Below are 18,059 nucleotides of genomic sequence, written 5' to 3'. Positions count from 1 at the left end.
ATTGAGAAAGAGAGAGAGAGAGAGAGAGAGAGAGGGGGGGAGAGAGAGAGAGAGAGGGAGAGAGAGAGAGAGAGAGAGAGAGAGAGGGAGAGAGAGAGAGAGAGAGGGAGAGAGAGAGAGAGAGAGAGAGAGAGAGGGAGAGAGAGAGAGAGAGAGAGAGAGAGGAGAGAGAAAGAGAGAGAGAGAGGGGGGGAGAGAGCAAGTGCTATGCAGACAGACACAGAGACACGTACACACAGACAGATATACACACACACACACACACACTCATTTTGGCAGGGGTATCCGCTGGGGTCCCAGACAGACCATGATGGGATTTTTAATTTATTTACATTTTTGCTAAATTTAACATAAAATACCGTTCCGAGCCGCCAGCCAATAGGAATACTGCTCGGAATAGAGCCCCGCCCCCGAGTTCCAGCTGTCTACTCGCGTTTGCACATCTTTTATTTGTTGACTTCAGCTCAGCGTTTAACACGATACAACCAACCCCATCTTCTACACTCGTTTAAAACCGTCTCAGCAACTTGGCTAAGTACTGATATGAGGGTGTGAACAGACATGAAGACCAGTGAGACATGAAGACCAGTGAGACATGAAGACCAGTGAGACATGAAGACCAGTGAGACATGAAGACCAGTGAGACATGAAGACCAGTGAGACATGAAGACCAGTGAGACATGAAGACCAGTGAGACGTGAAGACCAGTGAGACATGAAGACCAGTGAGACATGAAGACCAGTGAGACATGAAGACCAGTGAGACATGAAGACCAGTGAGACATGAGGACCAGTGACAGACATGAAGACCAGTGAGACATGCAGACCAGTGACTCACCAGCTGCTTGGTCTTCTCCTGCTGGTCTTGTGTCTTGGCCCTCTCTCTGAGGACAGCGGGGGGGCCGTCCTGGGGGGCTACAGGGCCCACCGCCATCGCCTCTCTCTCCCTCTGGGCCAGCCTGGCCAGCTGCTCCTGGACCAGAGCATGCTCCTTCTCAAACCTGCAGGGGGCGACCAAACACATACTTATAATGTGTGACTTGTGATAGTCTACAGGCATGTGATCATTCCTACTGGGGGGGGGGCACTTAGAACATGGAGGGGAAGATGTAGGGAGGGAGAGAAGGAGGGAGGGAGGGAGGGAGGTAGGTAGGTAGGGAGGGAGGGAGGTAGGGAGGTAGGGAGAGAGGGAGGGAGGGAGGGAGGGAGGGAGGGAGGGAGGGAGGTAGGTGGGTAGGTAGGTAGGTAGGTAGGTAGGTAGGTAGGTAGGTAGGTAGGTAGGTAGAGAGGGAGGGAGGTAGGTAGGTAGGGAGAGAGGGAGGGAGGGAGGGAGATAGGTAGGTAGGGAGGGAGAGAGAGAGGGAGGGAGGTAGGTAGGTAAGTAGGTAGGGAGGGAGGGAGAGAGGGCGGGAGGGAGGGAGAGAGAGAGAGAGGGAGGTAGATAGGTAGGTAGGGAGGGAGGGAGAGAGAGAGGGAGGTAGATAGGTAGTTAGGGAGGGAGGGAGTCCGTTTTTGTTGGTTTACCCCCTCAGTGCCTGTTGTCAAGTCCCACTAGTGGTCATTTGCGGAAGCCCTACTCGTCAGGTTAAAATGTCTGGTTCACCTTTTACGAAGCTCCTCTTGCGTCTCCGAGCTGGTGGACGCAGGCTTTGGATCTGCAGGAAAGATTTTAAAAACTCAGCTATTTTCTTTTGAAGAGTTTGATAGGCCTAGCCTATTATTCGCTCTTAGCTGACAATTTAGAATCTAACAGGAGCAGATGATCAACATGATCATTACCTTGCGTGGGTTTGATGTCCTCGGGTTTTGGCCCTGGGGACTTGTCAGTTGATGCTTGCGAGTCTCGCATACGATGAAGAACGTCTCCAGACAGCTGAGTGAAGGCAGTTTTCATTTACAGTAAACAGCACGTCCATCCAATGTAGGCTAAATGTAAATCTCAACGTCGTTTTCACATTAACAAGACACCTTTAGTCCATTGTATCCTAAATATTTAAGAATGTAGAATCAAATACAGGCTTGGACTGAATCTGTCCACTGCAGTCAAAACAGTATCAGTTTATCAGAAACATTTTGACAGACCGCCTGAGGTCTAATCGATATTGTCGCAGTTTAATCTACAGGTAATCTCGTTGTCAGCTCAGTGGCCTTGTGGGTAGGGTGTCCGCCCTGAGACTGGGAGGTCGTGAGTTCGATTCCCAGCCGAGTCATACCAAAGACTAATGGTACCCAATACCTCCCTGCTTGGCCCTCAGCATCAAGGGTTGGATTGGGGGTGAGTCTCTGTGACATACTAGCCTCAAGTCCAGGGGGGGTACTAGTACATACTAGCCTCATGTCCAGGGGGGTACTAGTACATACTAGCGTCATGTCCAGGGGGGGTACTAGTACATACTAGCGTCATGTTCAGGGGGTGTACTAGTACATACTAGCCTCATGTCCAGGGGGTGTACTAGTACATACTAACCTCATGTCCAGGGGGGTACTAGTACATACTAGCCTCATGTCCAGGGTAGTACTAGTACATACTAGCCTCATGTCCAGGGGGTGTACTAGTACATACTAACCTCATGTCCAGGGGGGTACTAGTACATACTAGCCTCATGTCCAGGGGGTGTACTAGTACATACTAGTGTCATGTCCAGGGGGGTACTAGTACATACTAGCGTCATGTCCAGGGGGGGTACTAGTACATACTAGCCTCATGTCCAGGGGGTGTACTAGTACATACTAGCGTCATGTCCAGGGGGGGTACTAGTACATACTAGCGTCATGTCCAGGGGGGGTACTAGTACATACTAGCCTCATGTCCAGGGGGGTACTAGTACATACTAGCCTCATGTCCAGGGGGGGTACTAGTACATACTAGCCTCATGTCCAGGGGGGGGTACTAGTACATACTAGCCTCATGTCCAGGGGGGGTACTAGTACATACTAGCCTCATGTCCAGGGGGGGTACTAGTACATACTAGCATCATGTCCAGGGGGGGTACTAGTACATACTAGCCTCATGTCCAGGGGGTGGACTTGTCCATCAAGATGCCTCACGATAAGGAACCAGGAGATAAGGAACCAGGAGATAGGCTCCTTCCCTATGGGCCAATAGGCTCCAGAACCAGTTCTCAAGGCTACTCACTTCCTAATCTCGCGAGATTATAGGATATGTATTCGACTTTTATTGATTGGCCTTCATGGTTGACATTCTACGAGTATATCCATGCAATTTGCAGGTTATTTTGACAGCTTGTATAGCTACTAGGCTAGGCTATAGCCTATGATTGCGTGTTGGAATAACCTATCTGCTACGTTCATAGCATCCATTCGACCAGTCATTATTTCTGGATAGAAAGACCAGCCTGTCATCCCGGGTTCAGTGTCCCTGTCCCCTGTCCCTCCACTGACCGTAGGGGACACTGTGACCGAGTTCATTTGAGGACGTGAGAACACGTTAGACTATAACAACGCAGATTTCTAACATGAATGAGTTCAAAACGCAGGTTTCTTTCACAACCCACCTCCGCACCATCTGCTCATCTGTCTATAGCACGCCTAATTCCAATATTAACTCTGGACTCTTTCCTTTACCTTGACTCCGTGAATAACTGCGACCTTCTGCTCCTCATCCAGTCCGAAAGAGACTTTCCTCGTCGTGCTTTCACTGCCCCCCATGTTCAGGAGGCCTTGTCGACTAATTTGAGGATTTGATAGCCTTATAATAATAAAGCGACAGATGCCACCACCTCACGGACACAATGCGACAATAAAGGTCACTTAGTATCCGGCACGGGGAGTATTCTCACAGCTCATAGGTGGATCAAATCATTCTAATCCAATTACATTTTATGATCTTCTTAGGTTGATAAAATGGGGAAATGTAGTCCTGAAGCTACTCCTCCTGCTTGTCAGAAGTCGTTCTCAAGTGCACAGGAAAGAGAGTCCACGTTTTAATACCGGTCACATGTTACTAAGGACATTTGACCATATCGGGAAATTTGGACCAAGAAATGTTTGTAGTACCGCAAGGAACCAGCAGGGGGCGACTGTTCCTACATTACATTACATTACATTACAGTCATTTAGCAGACGCTTTTATCCAAAGCGACTAACAATAATTGCATTTAACGTAGGAAGAGCCAATGTAGGCTACTACTACTTGCCAGAACTCACAAGTGCATCTTCTTTCTAAAACAAACAAGTGACTAAGAGCATAATCTAGTGCTGAAGGCAAAGTGCAAGAATCACAATCTAAAGTACAGTGCAATATAATATAATATAATAAGTGCTTAGGATGCTTATAATAAGTCCTAAGAAGAACATTGAGAACCATGATCCAACACTGTAAAGGAAGAATGTTTTAATTGCCGCTCATGTTCAACACACCAATATGGGTTGAATATTCTACAGACAATGATACACCACCATTAAATAAAAAGAATTTACAATATATATTCACAGCCGGCTGATTTCAGACTGTCGTGCGTGCCTTGCACAGGCCAACTACGGTGGCACGTGATCCTCACACCTTATAAATAATCTCTTAATTAATTAACCAATTAATCAATTAATTATTGTCCCTCTAAAACTGGCGACTCTCGAGACGTGTAAGCCGTTGTTCAGGAGTAAGCAAAAATGTTTCTTCTATATCAATGCAGCCAGGAAAAATATGGTACCAGCAAGACATGTTCATATAAAATACTACTACGGCAATAGAAACACTTGCTTGGCTGTGGCTTGTGGTTGATGAAAAAATAAATGTTTTCTTTTTTACATACTTGTAACCACATCATAGGCAGGATACTGTGTTTTGTTTCATAATTTCAAGCGGCTTATTTTGCATTAACAAGACATTATCATGAATCAATAGCTTCTGTGGGCATGAACGAAAATTGGAATGATACTGTCGTTGAGCCAGTCAAAGGAATGGTACTGTAGGTGGGCCAGTCAAAGGAATGGTACTGTCGTTGAGCCAGTCAAAGGAATGGTACTGTAGGTGAGCCAGTGAAAGGAATGGTACTGTAGGTGAGCCAGTCAAAGGAATGGTACTGTAGTTGAGCCAGTCAAAGGAATGGTACTGTAGTTGAGCCAGTCAAAGGAATGGTACTGTCGTTGAGCCAGTCAAAGGAATGGTACTGATAAGCCAGTCAAAGGAATGGTACTGTCGTTGAGCCAGTCAAAGGAATGGTACTGTAGGTGAGCCAGTCAAAGGAATGGTACTGATAAGCCAGTCAAAGGAATGGTACTGTCGTTGAGCGAGTCAAAGGAATGGTACTGTCGTTGAGCCAGTCAAAGGAATGGTACTGTCGTTGAGCGAGTCAAAGGAATGGTACTGTCGTTGAGCCAGTCAAAGGAATGGTACTGTCGTTGAGCCAGTCAAAGGAATGGTACTGTCGGTGAGCCAGTCAAAGGAATGGTACTGTCGGTGAGCCAGTCAAAGGAATGGTACTGTCGTTGAGCCAGTCAAAGGAATGGTACTGTCGTTGAGCCAGTCAAAGGAATGGTACTGTCGTTGAGCCAGTCAAAGGAATGGTACTGTCGTTGAGCCAGTCAAAGGAATGGTACTGTCGTTGAGCCAGTCAAAGGAATGGTACTGTCGTTGAGCCAGTCAAAGGAATGGTACTGTAGGTGAGCCAGTCTAGCTCAGTTGTAGAAATTCACAGCAGAAAAAGTTCACAGCAATGGACATCTGAGAAAGCAGCATTTCACTTAAACTGGTGTCCGATCAATTCAGCGCTTGAGATGAAACGTTGTGTGTAATGAAATCTGGTTCTGTTCTTCAGCAATACAAGGCTCAACTAGCCAGATGGATCAGATAATCATACATTGAAACTTCAATTTGCTAATTGTTCAAACTGTTGTTCGGGATACAACAATTACTATTCTCACTGTATCCCCTCAATTAAATTCATCCACTAAAATGGGTCCTCAAAGTACAACCATTATCGTTTTCATACTTTTTTTCTTTTTGAAATCTCCCTCCCCAAGTCTACTTTGAACCGGCCTTGGCTCGAGCAATACCAGGAATGATTAAACCGGCGCACCGTGACACCTGACAAACATAAAACTGAGCGGGTGAATAAATTAAATAAAACAAAACAGCGATTCATCATCCTGATTGGCCCCCAGTCACATGGGTCTTGGTCACAGGCTACAGACACGGACTGAAACTGACCGAGCTCCTCGGTGAAAAGAAGGCTGAGAGATATGATCACACTCCAGCCTTTCAAACATACAGAAAATTCAGATTTCAGAGATTTCAGACATTTCAGAGCACGCTTTGATCCACTTTAGGAATGTTAACTCTACTTAGAGAAGGTCCCTGCACGACAACTGACCCTTGGCTTGAAACACAGGCACGATCATCTGATAAGTCAATTGCAAACTATCAAAAACATAATAGAAGCTTAGCCACTAAATCGCCATGGTAACTCTGAGGGGAATGTATCAACTCTCTTAACACTAAACATCGATTTGTGTTTTTTTATGGGGTTTTTTACATCTTGGTTTACCTCTGAACTCGCTTCCAGGGGAGGAACACTGAAGCAGCTGATACCGCAGGTGTTCTGGGGGAATGTTCTGGATTGTGGGAGATGGAACGGGGAAGGCGGCGGCGAGAGCCAAAATGGAGGACAGTTTCCTCGTCGAGGGGCTGCGGGCCACCTACTGCAGAGCCCTACAGAACGATGCCCTCTAACCTCAGTCTTGAGAGGAGAGGGGGGTACCCCCCCGTCATCTTCATCCTTCTCGCTATACCCTCCTAGCCTCCCTTCTCCGCTAGTCTCAAAATAACCAAGACTATCTAACCAAGACTATTCTCCCCGCTCGCCTCCCACTCTACCTCCACTATCCTACCCCTGGCCAAAATGTCCTTTCCATCCAGCGCAACCCTCGTTCTTCACTCCCCCTTCTCTCTCTCTCTCTCTCTCTCTCTCTCTCTTCTCCTCAGGCGTTGATGGCCCTCCAGCGGTCGCTGTCGATGCTGTTGATGCTGCCGACGCCGTAGGGCCCCGAGGCCACGTCGTCCAGGTAGGCCCCGGCCACGTCGATCTGCGTGCTGGAGTAGGAGGCGGCCTGCTGGAGCTCCTTGCGGGACAGGCCCGAGGAGGAGGTCGGGGGCAGGTGGACGTCCGTCTCATCCGGCTCGTCCACCTGGGACTTGTAGGAGAAGAGGATCTTGGGCTCGGAGCTGGAGGGGCGGGGGGGGGGAGGAGAGGAGAGGAGCGAGAACATCAGAAGAAGACCACAGAATAAGGGGGTCGATTGATAATTCAATAAAGCTGGTGTCAATAAATATATCTACTATGGTAAATGGACTGCACTTGTTTAGCACTTTTATCCAAAGCGCTTTACAATGAAGGCCTCTCATTCTCCCATTCACACACACATTCACACACCAATGGCGGCAGCTGCCATGCAAGGTGCTAGCCTGCTCATTGGGAGCAATTTGGGGTCCAGCGTCTTTGCCCAAGGACACTTCGACATGTGGACAAGAGGAGGCGGGATTCGAACCGCCGACCCTACGATCACCTGACTACCCGCTCTACCTCCTGAGCTATACAGCTGCTCCTGATGTCTATATCTGTCTAACAATACAACTCACATGGGTTGTGAGTCAAAACAGCTGTTAAATAAGCTATACCAGCAAGATAAACCGTATCACGACCTTCTCAAACAACGGTAGGCATGCCGTCCGGCGGGGGTTTTCGTTTACGTACCCGAAGAAGCCTTTGAGGAAGGTGACGTAGATGAGAGGGGCGAACACAGAGAAGTAGAGGAAGGTGGTCACGTCCACGCAGCTGGTCCAATCAGGAGAGAGATCACACCAGCAATCAGGAGAGAAATCACTCACTCACTCACTCCCCTCACTCCCCTCCCTCCCTCCCTCCCTCCCTCCCTCCCTCCCTCCCTCCCTCCCTCCCTCACTCACTCACTCACTCCCTCCCTCCCTCACTCCCTCCCTCACTCCCTCCCTCACTCCCTCCCTCCCTCCCTCACTCCCTCCCTCCCTCACTCCCTCACTCTCTCCCTCCCTCACTCACTCACTCACTCACTCCCTCCCTCCCTCACTCCCTCCCTGACTCACTCACTCCCTCCCTCCCTCCCTCACTCCCTCCCTGACTCACTCACTCACTCCCTCCCTCCCTCCCTCACTCACTCACCACAGCCCCTCTATGATGCCAGCACACAGCAGGGCGCTGCCCATCCCCTGGACCAGGTTGAGCAGGGACAAGATGGCTGCATACACATAGAAACTCTTCTTAGCTGAGGACGAAGAGAGAGGCAGTACAGGTGTGAGCTCACTCTGCCAACGGGGGTTCATTCAAGCAAGGCCTATGTGTTTGTAACATGATTACCAAATGCCAGATATGGCAGATATAGAAAGCAGTCATACAGTCTCTTGTACAGGGTGACCTTGAACCAATATGACCCCTTCAGTCTTGAAGGGTGGTTTACAGTGAAAGCTTGAGGTAAAATGAATATATTGTTGTTCTATAAAGTCTATATTGTTGTTCTGTAAGTCTATAAAGTTGCTGTAGGTCTGCAGACGTACATGGCAGGGATATCCTATCCTTCACGGGGGTTTTGGGTAGGATGACGATCAAGGAGTACACCTGTAGGACAAAGGAAGCCGTTAAGACAAGCTAATAGGCTCCGCCCATCCTCCTAACGGCATGGGACGCACGTCTCTAATACTTCCCCCCCCGCCGCGCTCGCCGCTCACCAGGAAGAAGAAGCAGGAGCTGGCCAACCAGAAGTGGCGTCCGCCGTGGCCGTAGATGTTGAAGTCCTCCGCTGACAGGTGCTCGTCAGGGTAGAGGATCTCCAAGGTACCCTGGGAAGGGCGGAAGGGGCGGAGTCGTTATCGTCACACGCTCGCTTCAATTTCCACAACGAGGTGTCATATCCGTCTACAGGCCTCTGCTTTCTCTATGACACACAACCCTATGATATACCACAGACCACAAGACTGTCCCATATACCACAGACCACAAGACTGTCCCATATACCACAGACCACGTCCTCGAAGACTGTCCCATATACCACAGACCACAAGACTGTCCCATATACCACAGACCACAAGACTGTCCCATATACCACAGACCACAAGACTGTCCCATATACCACAGACCACAAGACTGTCCCATATACCACAGACCACAAGACTGTCCCATATACCGCAGACCACAAGACTGTCCCATATACCACAGACCACAAGACTGTCCCATATACCACAGACCACGGCGTCCAAGACTGTCCGATAAACCGGACGCCCAACGGATCGCGTGGCCTGACGGTTGTGGATGACGAAACGGTGACATGGCTCCTGGAGGTGTGCTGGATATATAGCCCGGGTGACCCCCTCACCCAGGCTCGGGGTGGTACAAGAATAGCCCCTCGGCCCCGAGCCTGGTGGGGGGAGAGGACACGACATCGAAACCCACACGACGAAGAAGATACAACCCTCTCATCATCCAGGTTTACCTGTGTGATGGAGTAGGCCAGGGCGAGCACAGCAGTGATGGCCAGCACACGCTTAATACTGGACTTGCTCTCCAGGTGACCTGCAGAAGAGAGAAATCAATCAATCAATCAATCAATCAATCAATCAAAGCTTTATTTGTTCAATCAGCTCATCGTCTGGTATTGAATGCTTCACTAAGAGGTTGGTTACATTCAACGTGCAATAAATGTCATCCAGCCCAGCAAAGCCAGACTGGATCATATGTTAGTAGATGAGAATGAGCCGGTTACTGGTTAACTGTGTGAGTAACGCCAGCTCAAATACAGAAGAGAGACGGGTAATGAGAAGGGAAGACCTACCGAACGCCAGTCCCAAGATGATAACGCTGAGCTCGATGGTCAGCAAGAAGAAGCGGGTGATTTCCCATAGCACCTGATAGACAACAACAACGAGACAACAACAACGACAACAACATAAGAACTGGGGAAATCAAGAATTTCACACACACACAAAGTAATCTTATGAAATCTTCCCCCAAAAGGATGAAATGTAGTATATGTCGAGGACCCTGCCATGCAGCGTGATTGGAAGCACTCTCACATTTCTGAAGAAATGGCTCATTGCTTTTCCCGGGGGCGTTACCTTGTCTATAATGGTCGCGGCGCTGGAGGCACTGACGGTCATGGACACGATGGCGCGGGTGATTCCCACCACCGCCACCACGAACACCTGAGGGCGCACACGCGAGCCAGGGGGGGGACATGAAAACACGCTTCAGAGAGAGACAAACACCTGATCTGGTTAGAGGACGCTTTCATTTCAACACTGAACTGAGTGGTTTTGCTTTCTCTCTCCATGCATTGAGCAAGCTTGGAAAAGGGCTAGTTCCCCTACTCAACAGCGCATTGGGTTGCCTCTGTGTATGAAATGCGCTATACAAATAAAGCTTTGATTGATTGATTGAACAGTCATGTACTGTAATATTGTGTGTGCAGAGATGAGCAACTCAAAAGACTGGTTGTTTCCACTGACTAAGCAGATGGCTTAAAAGGACTATTTCTAATGTCTTGTTTTAATGTTCCAAAGAGCAGCTGTATCATGGTCGTGTCTGATTATCAACCGCGTCACAAATCGTCAATACTTTTAAAGTGCTTCTAGCTGCGTACCGGGATGTAGAAGGTGATGAAGATTATACTTTTAAAGTGCGTGTAGCTGCGTACCAGGAAGTAGAAGGTGATGAAGATCATACTTTTAAAGTGCTTCTAGTTGCGTACCAGGATGTAGAAGGTGATGAAGATCATACTTTTAAAGTGCTTGTAGCTGCGTACCAGGATGTAGAAGGTGATGAAGATCGGGCTGGATGTCAGTCGGATCTTGGCCCTGGCTGACGGCAGCTTCCACATCAGGAACATTAAGAACGCCACGTTTGGCACCAGCAGTACCAAGTCCCAGAACCGGACCCTGAGGGAGGGTGGAGGGGAGAGAGACAACAAAGGAAGAGAGACAACATAACTGAGAGAGAGCCTTTTCTGGGGGTGAGGTGGTATTGGGACTAGTGACTCACCTGCTTTATAGCTGCTATATCAAGGCAGTTGCAAGGGAGAGAAAATAACAAATTCTCGAATTTCTATCAATGAACAATACAATTATTTTTCCCAGCAGATGTCTTAGTTACAACAATATTGAACTAGGAAAGCAGTTTTGTGAGTGGGATTTATTCCATTTTTAGAAAATAAATGTGGAAAATCAACACGATCGTTACGGAAGCTTTTTTGTGAGATCTGCAGCATGCAGTAACATAGTTAAGAGTATCTTACGTAGCGTATCAGCGAAAGAACTCTCATGGGTCTGGCGTTGAGACTAGGTACTCACTACAAAAGTCTTTGTAATGATAAGAGATGATACCAAACTATGGATCATATTCAGATACTCTAATTTCACACTATCCAACATTTGCTCATCTGTTTACCACAAATACACAGTTGAGAATATGGCTATGGACAAGGGAAGGTTGTTTGCTAGGTTTGTTAGATATGTCATACACTTGTTGGTTTTAAGATAACTTATAACCGGAGACTGACGTCAAGACAGGAAGCAAACAAAAATTGTGTTGTACAAAACACTTCAATGATTACCTGGAGTCGCCGATGTCTTCGTAGAGGACCTGTAGACATCTGTGAGGTTTGGAGATGTTGGTCTCTGAATCCGGTGCCCAGGTGGGATAACCCGTCGTGTTCCCAGCAGGTGTGGGGAGCACACTGCCATTGTACTGCGCAAACCTCACCACGGCAGTCACTGTGTCAAGCATAGTGCCTGAGCCTGGGGGGAGAGTATAATGTTGTTACTTGAGCAGCTATCCTCAATCAAGCTGCTACAATAGAGAAAGGACGCTTGCTTGTTCATTCAAAACCATATGCAGGCTTTAGAAGACGTTGCAATGCCTGTCATTCTACATGACAGACATTGAATGATGCAGTTACATAACAGACATTGCATTCACTGGCTGTTTTGACGTGGACAAAACGGAAAGCCATTGGCTATAGCCAATGTATGTAAATCATAAATGTAAAAAATGTAAAAATGTAAAAAATGTGTAAATGTAAATCATATACAATATGCCTAAGCTGTGTGAATAAGTGCCAATGCCATAATACAGTTACAGCATGATATGCCTTCTTACAATTTCATGAGATGGCAGCAGTGTTTCATGATCAACTTTCCTCTGCCTTTTCACTTTTTAATGTATATTTTAGTAGGCTATAGATATCTCCATACACACATCAACTACATTTCACAAGCAATCATCAAAATCACATTTGAAATCTTACATAGCCTAAACATTCACTTTGAAGACGTTTCAGTTTCAGTTTATTCATTTATTCGTACATTGTTGTGTGTCCACAGAGATACCACAAAACAAATTTGACTGTTCAACATTCAGTTACACTGACACTTACACTACATTCAGTTACACTTACACTTACACTACATTCAGTTACACTTACACTTACACTACATTCAGTTACGCTTCTCAAAACGTTTGACTACATCTGCTATAGTATAGCTGCCAGATAGTGAGCTACTATCTATCTATCTATCTACTATCTATCACTAGCTATAGTGAGATACTAACTGCCAGATAGTGAGCTTGGTAAAAAGGAGTTGTGTTACCAGGTGAACTTGCAGGTTGACTGCAGTATTTTAGCTGTAATTGACTAACTTTAAGTCTCTAACTAGTCTAACGTTGTATGTTCGCATGCAGAACTGGTCAACAAAACAAACGCAGAGGTAGAAAGAGCATTTCAAGGGTGTTTAGATACGAAAATGTGATCAAAACAAACATTGTGCCAATGAGGAGAGGATGGCCTCGACTGGACCTGAGCTTCACACTCCTCCAACATGAGCAGAAATAAGATGATTTACCTTTCCTTTCGATGCTTTTCAAATCTATTTTCTTTTCCCCAACGACCCAGCTATGGTTTTGATGCAAGCGACATGTCTGCCTATTCAAACTGTTGACTTATAAAGAAGAGATATAGAAACATACGGCATTGCCAGCTATCCTAAATATGAAGATCCTGCTTGGTCAGCTGACAGGTTTCGATTCGCCGAGAATTGGGAAAGCGTCGAACGGAATGACGTATGGACGTCGTTGTATGCGGAATGACGTATGGACGTCGTTGTATGCGCATGCGCACCTTTTTGACACTGGAAGGTGGGAATCGTGAGATTGTTGAGTGAAACTTTACAAAGGAATTTATTTAAACCATAATTTGCACACATTTAACATCTTTTGATGTGAAATTAGACGAGGGTGTAATGTGACGGTACAAGGAGAGTGGACTGGTCCACGGGGTTGTAGCTCAGTTGGTAGAGTGGGTCGTTCAATGATCGGAGGGTCAGTGGTTCGAATCCCAGCTCCGACTGTCCACATGTCGAAGTGTCCTTGAGCAAGACACCTAACCCCAAAATTGCTCCCAATGAGCAGGTTAGTACCTTGCATGGCAGCTACCGCCATTGGTGTGTGAGTGTGTGTGTGAATGGGTGAATGAGAGGCCATTGTAAAGCTCTTTGAGTGCCGCTAAGGTGGAAAAGCGCTATATAAGTGCAGTCCATTTACCATTAGTCAAAATACAATAGGCATATTCGAATGACTCCACAAATGATTAAATTATGCACTACGCCTACATAATGTGCCATTTCAAATGGTAAACATATACAATAAACAGGTTGAACAGGATAAACAGGTTGCTTAAAATCAATTAATTAGAATTTAAAACACTTTGGTTCAACAGGTACTCACTATTCCAATTCTATGTCCTTAATATTCCATAAATTCTAAAAGCCTATCAAATTCAGAATATATACATTGGAATTGAATAGTGACTATCAACTCAAATCAACCCTAAACCTTAACATTTCATTCTCCCCTTCATAAATTCCCTAAATGAAAGATATTTATAAAAATGTAAATCATATACAATATGCCTAAGCTGTGTGAATAAGTGCCAATGCCATAATACATTTCCAGCATGATATGTCTTCTTACAATGTCATGAGATGGCAGCAATGTTTCATGATCAACTTTCCTCACTTTTTAATGTATATTTTAGTAGGCTATAGATATCTCCATACACACATCAACTACATTTCACAAGCAATCATCAAAATCACATTTGAAATCTTACATAGCCTAAACATTCACTTTGAAGACGTTTCAGTTTCAGTTTATTCATTTATTCGTACATTGATGTGTGTCCACAAAGATACCACAAAACAAATTTGACTGTTCAACATTCAGTTACACACCACCATGCCAAAAGGGAACAGGATGAAGAAAATCTTATATTTCCTGCCCCCTTCACACTATAAAACCTTACTAATATCAGTACATTGCAACTCTTGCAAGCAAATAATAAAACTCAATCATACAAATCAAATATCCATAGCTACTTCAAAACGAACTTTCAAGCAAAAACAAACCATGTAAACAATATTAATTGTTAATACATCAGGATACCAGTAATGCTAACAAGTACAGACTTTTTTCTCTTCTTTTTTTCCCCTTTTTTTAATGTTCGCTCATATTCTTTCCTTGTTCTGTCTTTAAAGACCTTTTTAATTGAAATATATTTGTACATGTCTTTATTTCATTATGAAGAGAGTTCCAGAGTTTCACTCCCACCACTGATGTGCACATTTGTTTCAATGTTGTCCGTGCAAACGGTTGCTTAAAGTGCCGTTTCCTTTTTCCTTCATCTTCTATAAGAATAAACATTTTTTGTCGAGTTGCAAAAGAGTGTATGTCACAAGAAAGAAACAATCACGATGCCTGTAGCTTTTAAGTGAGTGTTTATAGTACTTTAGAGGGGCTGAGTACTCCATGCAATATGGGCCCTTCAACTCTTTTGGGGAGAAATCCAAAAAGCAGGTCCCCCCCACAGAGTTGAGGTCCCTCAAGTCAAAACCGAGCTGAATAAAGTTGCTTTTATTGTGAGTTTTCTCAAATCATCAGCAAATTGGGTGCTGTCTCATTGGGCAAATTCAAAAATTCTATAAATGAAACGGGGGTGTGTGGGGGGGCCCCTTTACGTGTCTGGGCCCAGGGGCCCATCATTTCATAATCCATCTATGAGTACAGTGTGACACGCGCCTTAGGTTGCCCAGACATCATCCTGTATGCCAGCTGCACCGGCTCGGTGAGGTCGGTCTTAAAGGTGTACACGTGCTTTTTCCCACTGCACGCGCTGACGTTGTAGAAGCTCAGTCTCTGGGTCTTGAAGCTGAGCCTGATCTCCAACCTGCGCGCGACAGTGGTCTTCTGTAATGGGACGTCGTGCCCTCGCTCGAAGGCCCTGAGCAAGTTATCGAACCACATCAGGCACCAGGAAGTGCGGCTGCTCTCCAGGGCGCTAGCTAGCCCGCTCCGCGCTAGCCTCGCGCTGTAGCACACACCCACGATCCAGGGGGAGGCTTCCAGTTCCACCTCCCAACTGTACTCACCTCCGTAGAAACTCTGGGAGCTTAGGACCTGGAGGAAGCTGCTGAATCTTTGGGGCAGGGCTGGGTAGGGCTGCTTGACTGCGCTGTAGGTCACCGTCTTCAGGTCTTCTGATAGGACAAGGTTGGGGTGAGCCGTCTCAAGGTCAAAGGTCACTTCTGATGGGTTGAGGATGTTTCGCATAGAGCGCTGAACCGCCCCAAGCCCCGCCCTCAACTCTGCGTTTTTCCGCTCTAGCCCAGAGCAAACGCGTCCGGGGTTGATTTGGGACTCGAGATCCCCGTCCGTGTCTGCAAAAGGCTGGGTCATCAGCTCCACAAGGCGTGGCTGTACCCTCCGAAGCCCGCTGTTAAACGCGGTCGCGTCGTTCTCAGCCAATAAAGATTCAGCCTGGAGCCGAGTTTTCCTCAGCTGCTCGGCCGTGTCCACGGCTCGACGCACGCGGCGCCGCGCGCTCTCCTCTCCGGGACCGAGTTCTGCCTCGATCAACTTAGTCACGCCCAAGCTGTAGCTCACGGTTAACTCCACAATCTGCTCCAGCAGCCTGGCTGATCCCTCTCTCAGGCGGCCATTCGCAGCCTTCGCCTCCACCTCACGCTCCTCCTCGCTTTTCACACGGTCCTCTGCCATCTGCAGTTTGAGCGTCAGCTCTTTCACTTGGGATGCTAGTTTGGATTTAGGTTCGTGTATTTCTGTCTCGGCTTCGACGCCAAGTTCGTTCCTTTGAGACGAGGTGGATAAAGAACCGGCCTCGTCGGAGGCCCCCCCACGATGGCTCTGGTCAGACGCCGCCCTCCCCTGGCGCTCCCGAGGTGACTGGTCGGTCAGAGAGCTGACATCACTCAGTCCTGTCACAGGTGTGAATTTTCCTGCCGTGGCTTTGTAGCTTTCGATGATGCTGCACATCTTGAAGTTCCTCACCAGCGCTTCGGTTCCCTGGAACTCAGCCTGGCACTCGGGGCAGTGGTGGTGGTCTAGGTCAGCATCCATGGCCATTTGCAGGCAGGCCTTGCAGTAGATGTGACCACAAGGTAAGGATACTGGCACGGAGAAGAGTTGCAGGCATATAGGACAGCTCAGTTCCAAGGCCAGGGGTCCCTCGGGCTCACAATGTGACATGGTGGCAGATTCTGCTAGAAAGAATCAATAGACAGTTTGAAAAAAACAATAAAATCCATAGAAAGACGGTTAGATTTGTGTTTCTTCTGTGCACCTGTGCAAGTTAACACACCTGTGCAAGTTTCAAGTAACACACTGTGTCATATAGGGATAAAACCACAAATGTGTGTGTGGCTACATATTTTAAAAACTCAGTTATCATCACCTAAAGAAAATATCATATCATATCAATCAAAGCTTTATTTGTATAGCGCATTTCATACCCAGAGGCAACACAATGTGCTTTACAGAGAACAAGGGAGGTGGGCATACGACCCACTCTCTACATATTCCAGAGGGAAGCAAAAAAACAGTATCACCCAGGGGCCAGATAAGTGAGCTGTAAAAATTCTTCCCTGACCCCTCTCAACAAGGCGAGCAACCTGGAGCATATAGATAGGGACATTCAGTTGTATATCCAACTCTTCTGAGAGTTTGGGATAGCTCCACATTTATTCCAAATGGCGAATCTCAATGATATTCAAATGTCTGCCCCTTGTTTTCATTACTGTAGGACAACATACCGTCTCACCTGTAGTGAGTCATGGATCAATGTTCAACAGGTTGGCATAATGCGCGTAATAGATAGGTTTCTATTTCCTTGAAATTATTTCGCAATAACTCACAACTTCCCACCACGTAGCCTAAAACTGTTCCAAACTTACCCCGACCCAGTTGCAAGTTTTTTTCCTTGATCCAAGATCTTAATCGACAGAAAAATAAATGTCCAAATGAGTAGGATAGGTGATATTTCAGTCAACCACAATCCACAGGTTTTGCAGGTGCGCACTCCTCGGTTAATTGTGGTTGCACGCAGTTTTTTTAACTGGCCTACGGAAACAGCGTATATCTACGGAAACAGCGTATCTAAGGATGGGTCGTACAGCTACGGCCGGTGTCCAAGGACGGTAAAGGCTAGTTCCCATACACGCAGAGGCCATTTACAGGTTAGGTTTAGGGTTATGGTTAGGGCTAGGCTTAGGTATAGGGTTGGGTTAAGGTTAGCGTTAGGGGTTTGACCGGTCTCTGCATTTATGGGGACTCTGGTGTACAACACAACCTGAATTCACCATTCAAATCATCTTCTCATGGTGTATACCACAACCTGAATTCACCATTCAAATCATCTTCTCATGGTGTACACCACAACCTGAATTCACCATTCAAATCATCTTCTCTGGTGTGCACCACAACCTGAATTCACCATTCAAATCATCTTCTCTGGTGTACACAACCTGAATTCACCATTCAAATCATCTTCTCTGGTGTACACCACAACCTGAATTCACCATTCAAATCATCTTCTCTGGTGTATACCACAACCTGAATTCACCATTCAAATCATCTTCTCTGGTGTCACCACAACCTGAATTCACCATTCAAATCATCTTCTTTGGTGTATACCACAACCTGAATTCACCATTCAAATCATCATCTATGG

The 18,059-nt window shown here is 46.6% G+C and overlaps 3 protein-coding genes across 4 annotated transcripts in view; all 3 read right to left on the bottom strand.

Moving 5' to 3' along the window:
- Positions 1–3,899, bottom strand: part of chchd6b (coiled-coil-helix-coiled-coil-helix domain containing 6b) — a 47,018-nt gene extending 43,119 nt beyond the window's left edge. The window contains exons 1-4 of the mRNA XM_084460590.1: positions 3,585–3,899; positions 1,779–1,872; positions 1,603–1,654; positions 838–1,000 (exon numbers count right to left, since the gene is read on the bottom strand). Coding sequence (XP_084316716.1) covers positions 838–1,000; positions 1,603–1,654; positions 1,779–1,872; positions 3,585–3,668 — 393 coding nt within the window. The 5' untranslated portion in view covers positions 3,669–3,899. The remainder of the gene's footprint in view (positions 1–837; positions 1,001–1,602; positions 1,655–1,778; positions 1,873–3,584) is intronic.
- Positions 3,900–4,407: 508 nt separating this feature from the next.
- tpra1 (transmembrane protein, adipocyte asscociated 1) lies at positions 4,408–13,016 on the bottom strand. The gene is made up of 11 exons (XM_084460586.1): positions 12,883–13,016; positions 11,595–11,778; positions 10,788–10,920; positions 10,102–10,188; positions 9,819–9,891; positions 9,480–9,559; positions 8,719–8,829; positions 8,548–8,608; positions 8,156–8,258; positions 7,712–7,792; positions 4,408–7,182 (listed from the first exon to the last, which is right to left on the bottom strand). Exons 2-11 carry the CDS (start codon positions 11,765–11,767, stop codon positions 6,939–6,941), a joined length of 1,146 nt encoding a protein of 381 aa, XP_084316712.1. The 5' UTR covers positions 11,768–11,778; positions 12,883–13,016; the 3' UTR covers positions 4,408–6,938.
- Positions 13,017–14,255: 1,239 nt separating this feature from the next.
- Positions 14,256–17,409, bottom strand: trim107 (tripartite motif containing 107). Of its 2 annotated transcripts, none has more exons than XM_084460576.1 (2): positions 17,284–17,409; positions 14,256–16,590 (listed from the first exon to the last, which is right to left on the bottom strand). In XM_084460576.1, the coding sequence occupies exon 2, from the start codon at positions 16,577–16,579 to the stop codon at positions 15,089–15,091; it is 1,491 nt and encodes a 496-aa protein (XP_084316702.1). In that variant the 5' UTR covers positions 16,580–16,590; positions 17,284–17,409; the 3' UTR covers positions 14,256–15,088. The 2 variants fall into 2 exon arrangements, with proteins under 2 accessions (XP_084316702.1, XP_084316701.1); XM_084460575.1 differs by having other exon boundaries at positions 14,256–16,593; positions 17,284–17,398.
- Between the last annotated feature and the right edge of the window lie 650 nt (positions 17,410–18,059).

The sequence above is a fragment of the Borostomias antarcticus genome (genome assembly GCF_949987555.1).
Source record: "Borostomias antarcticus genome assembly, chromosome: 33".
Lineage (NCBI taxonomy): Eukaryota > Metazoa > Chordata > Actinopteri > Stomiiformes > Stomiidae > Borostomias > Borostomias antarcticus.
This window is presented reverse-complemented; position numbering and strand designations above follow the sequence as displayed.

Coding starts and splice junctions, on each gene's coding strand:
- tpra1 (XM_084460586.1), bottom strand. CDS start 11,767: ATGCTTGACACAGTGACTGCCGTGGTGAGGTTTGCGCAGTACAATGGC. Junction 10,189..10,787: donor TCATCACCTTCTACATCCTG/GTACGCAGCTAC, acceptor GTGCGCCCTCAG/GTGTTCGTGGTGGCGGTGGT. Junction 9,560..9,818: donor CATCTTGGGACTGGCGTTCG/GTAGGTCTTCCC, acceptor TCTCTTCTGCAG/GTCACCTGGAGAGCAAGTCC.
- trim107 (XM_084460576.1), bottom strand. CDS start 16,579: ATGTCACATTGTGAGCCCGAGGGACCCCTGGCCTTGGAACTGAGCTGT.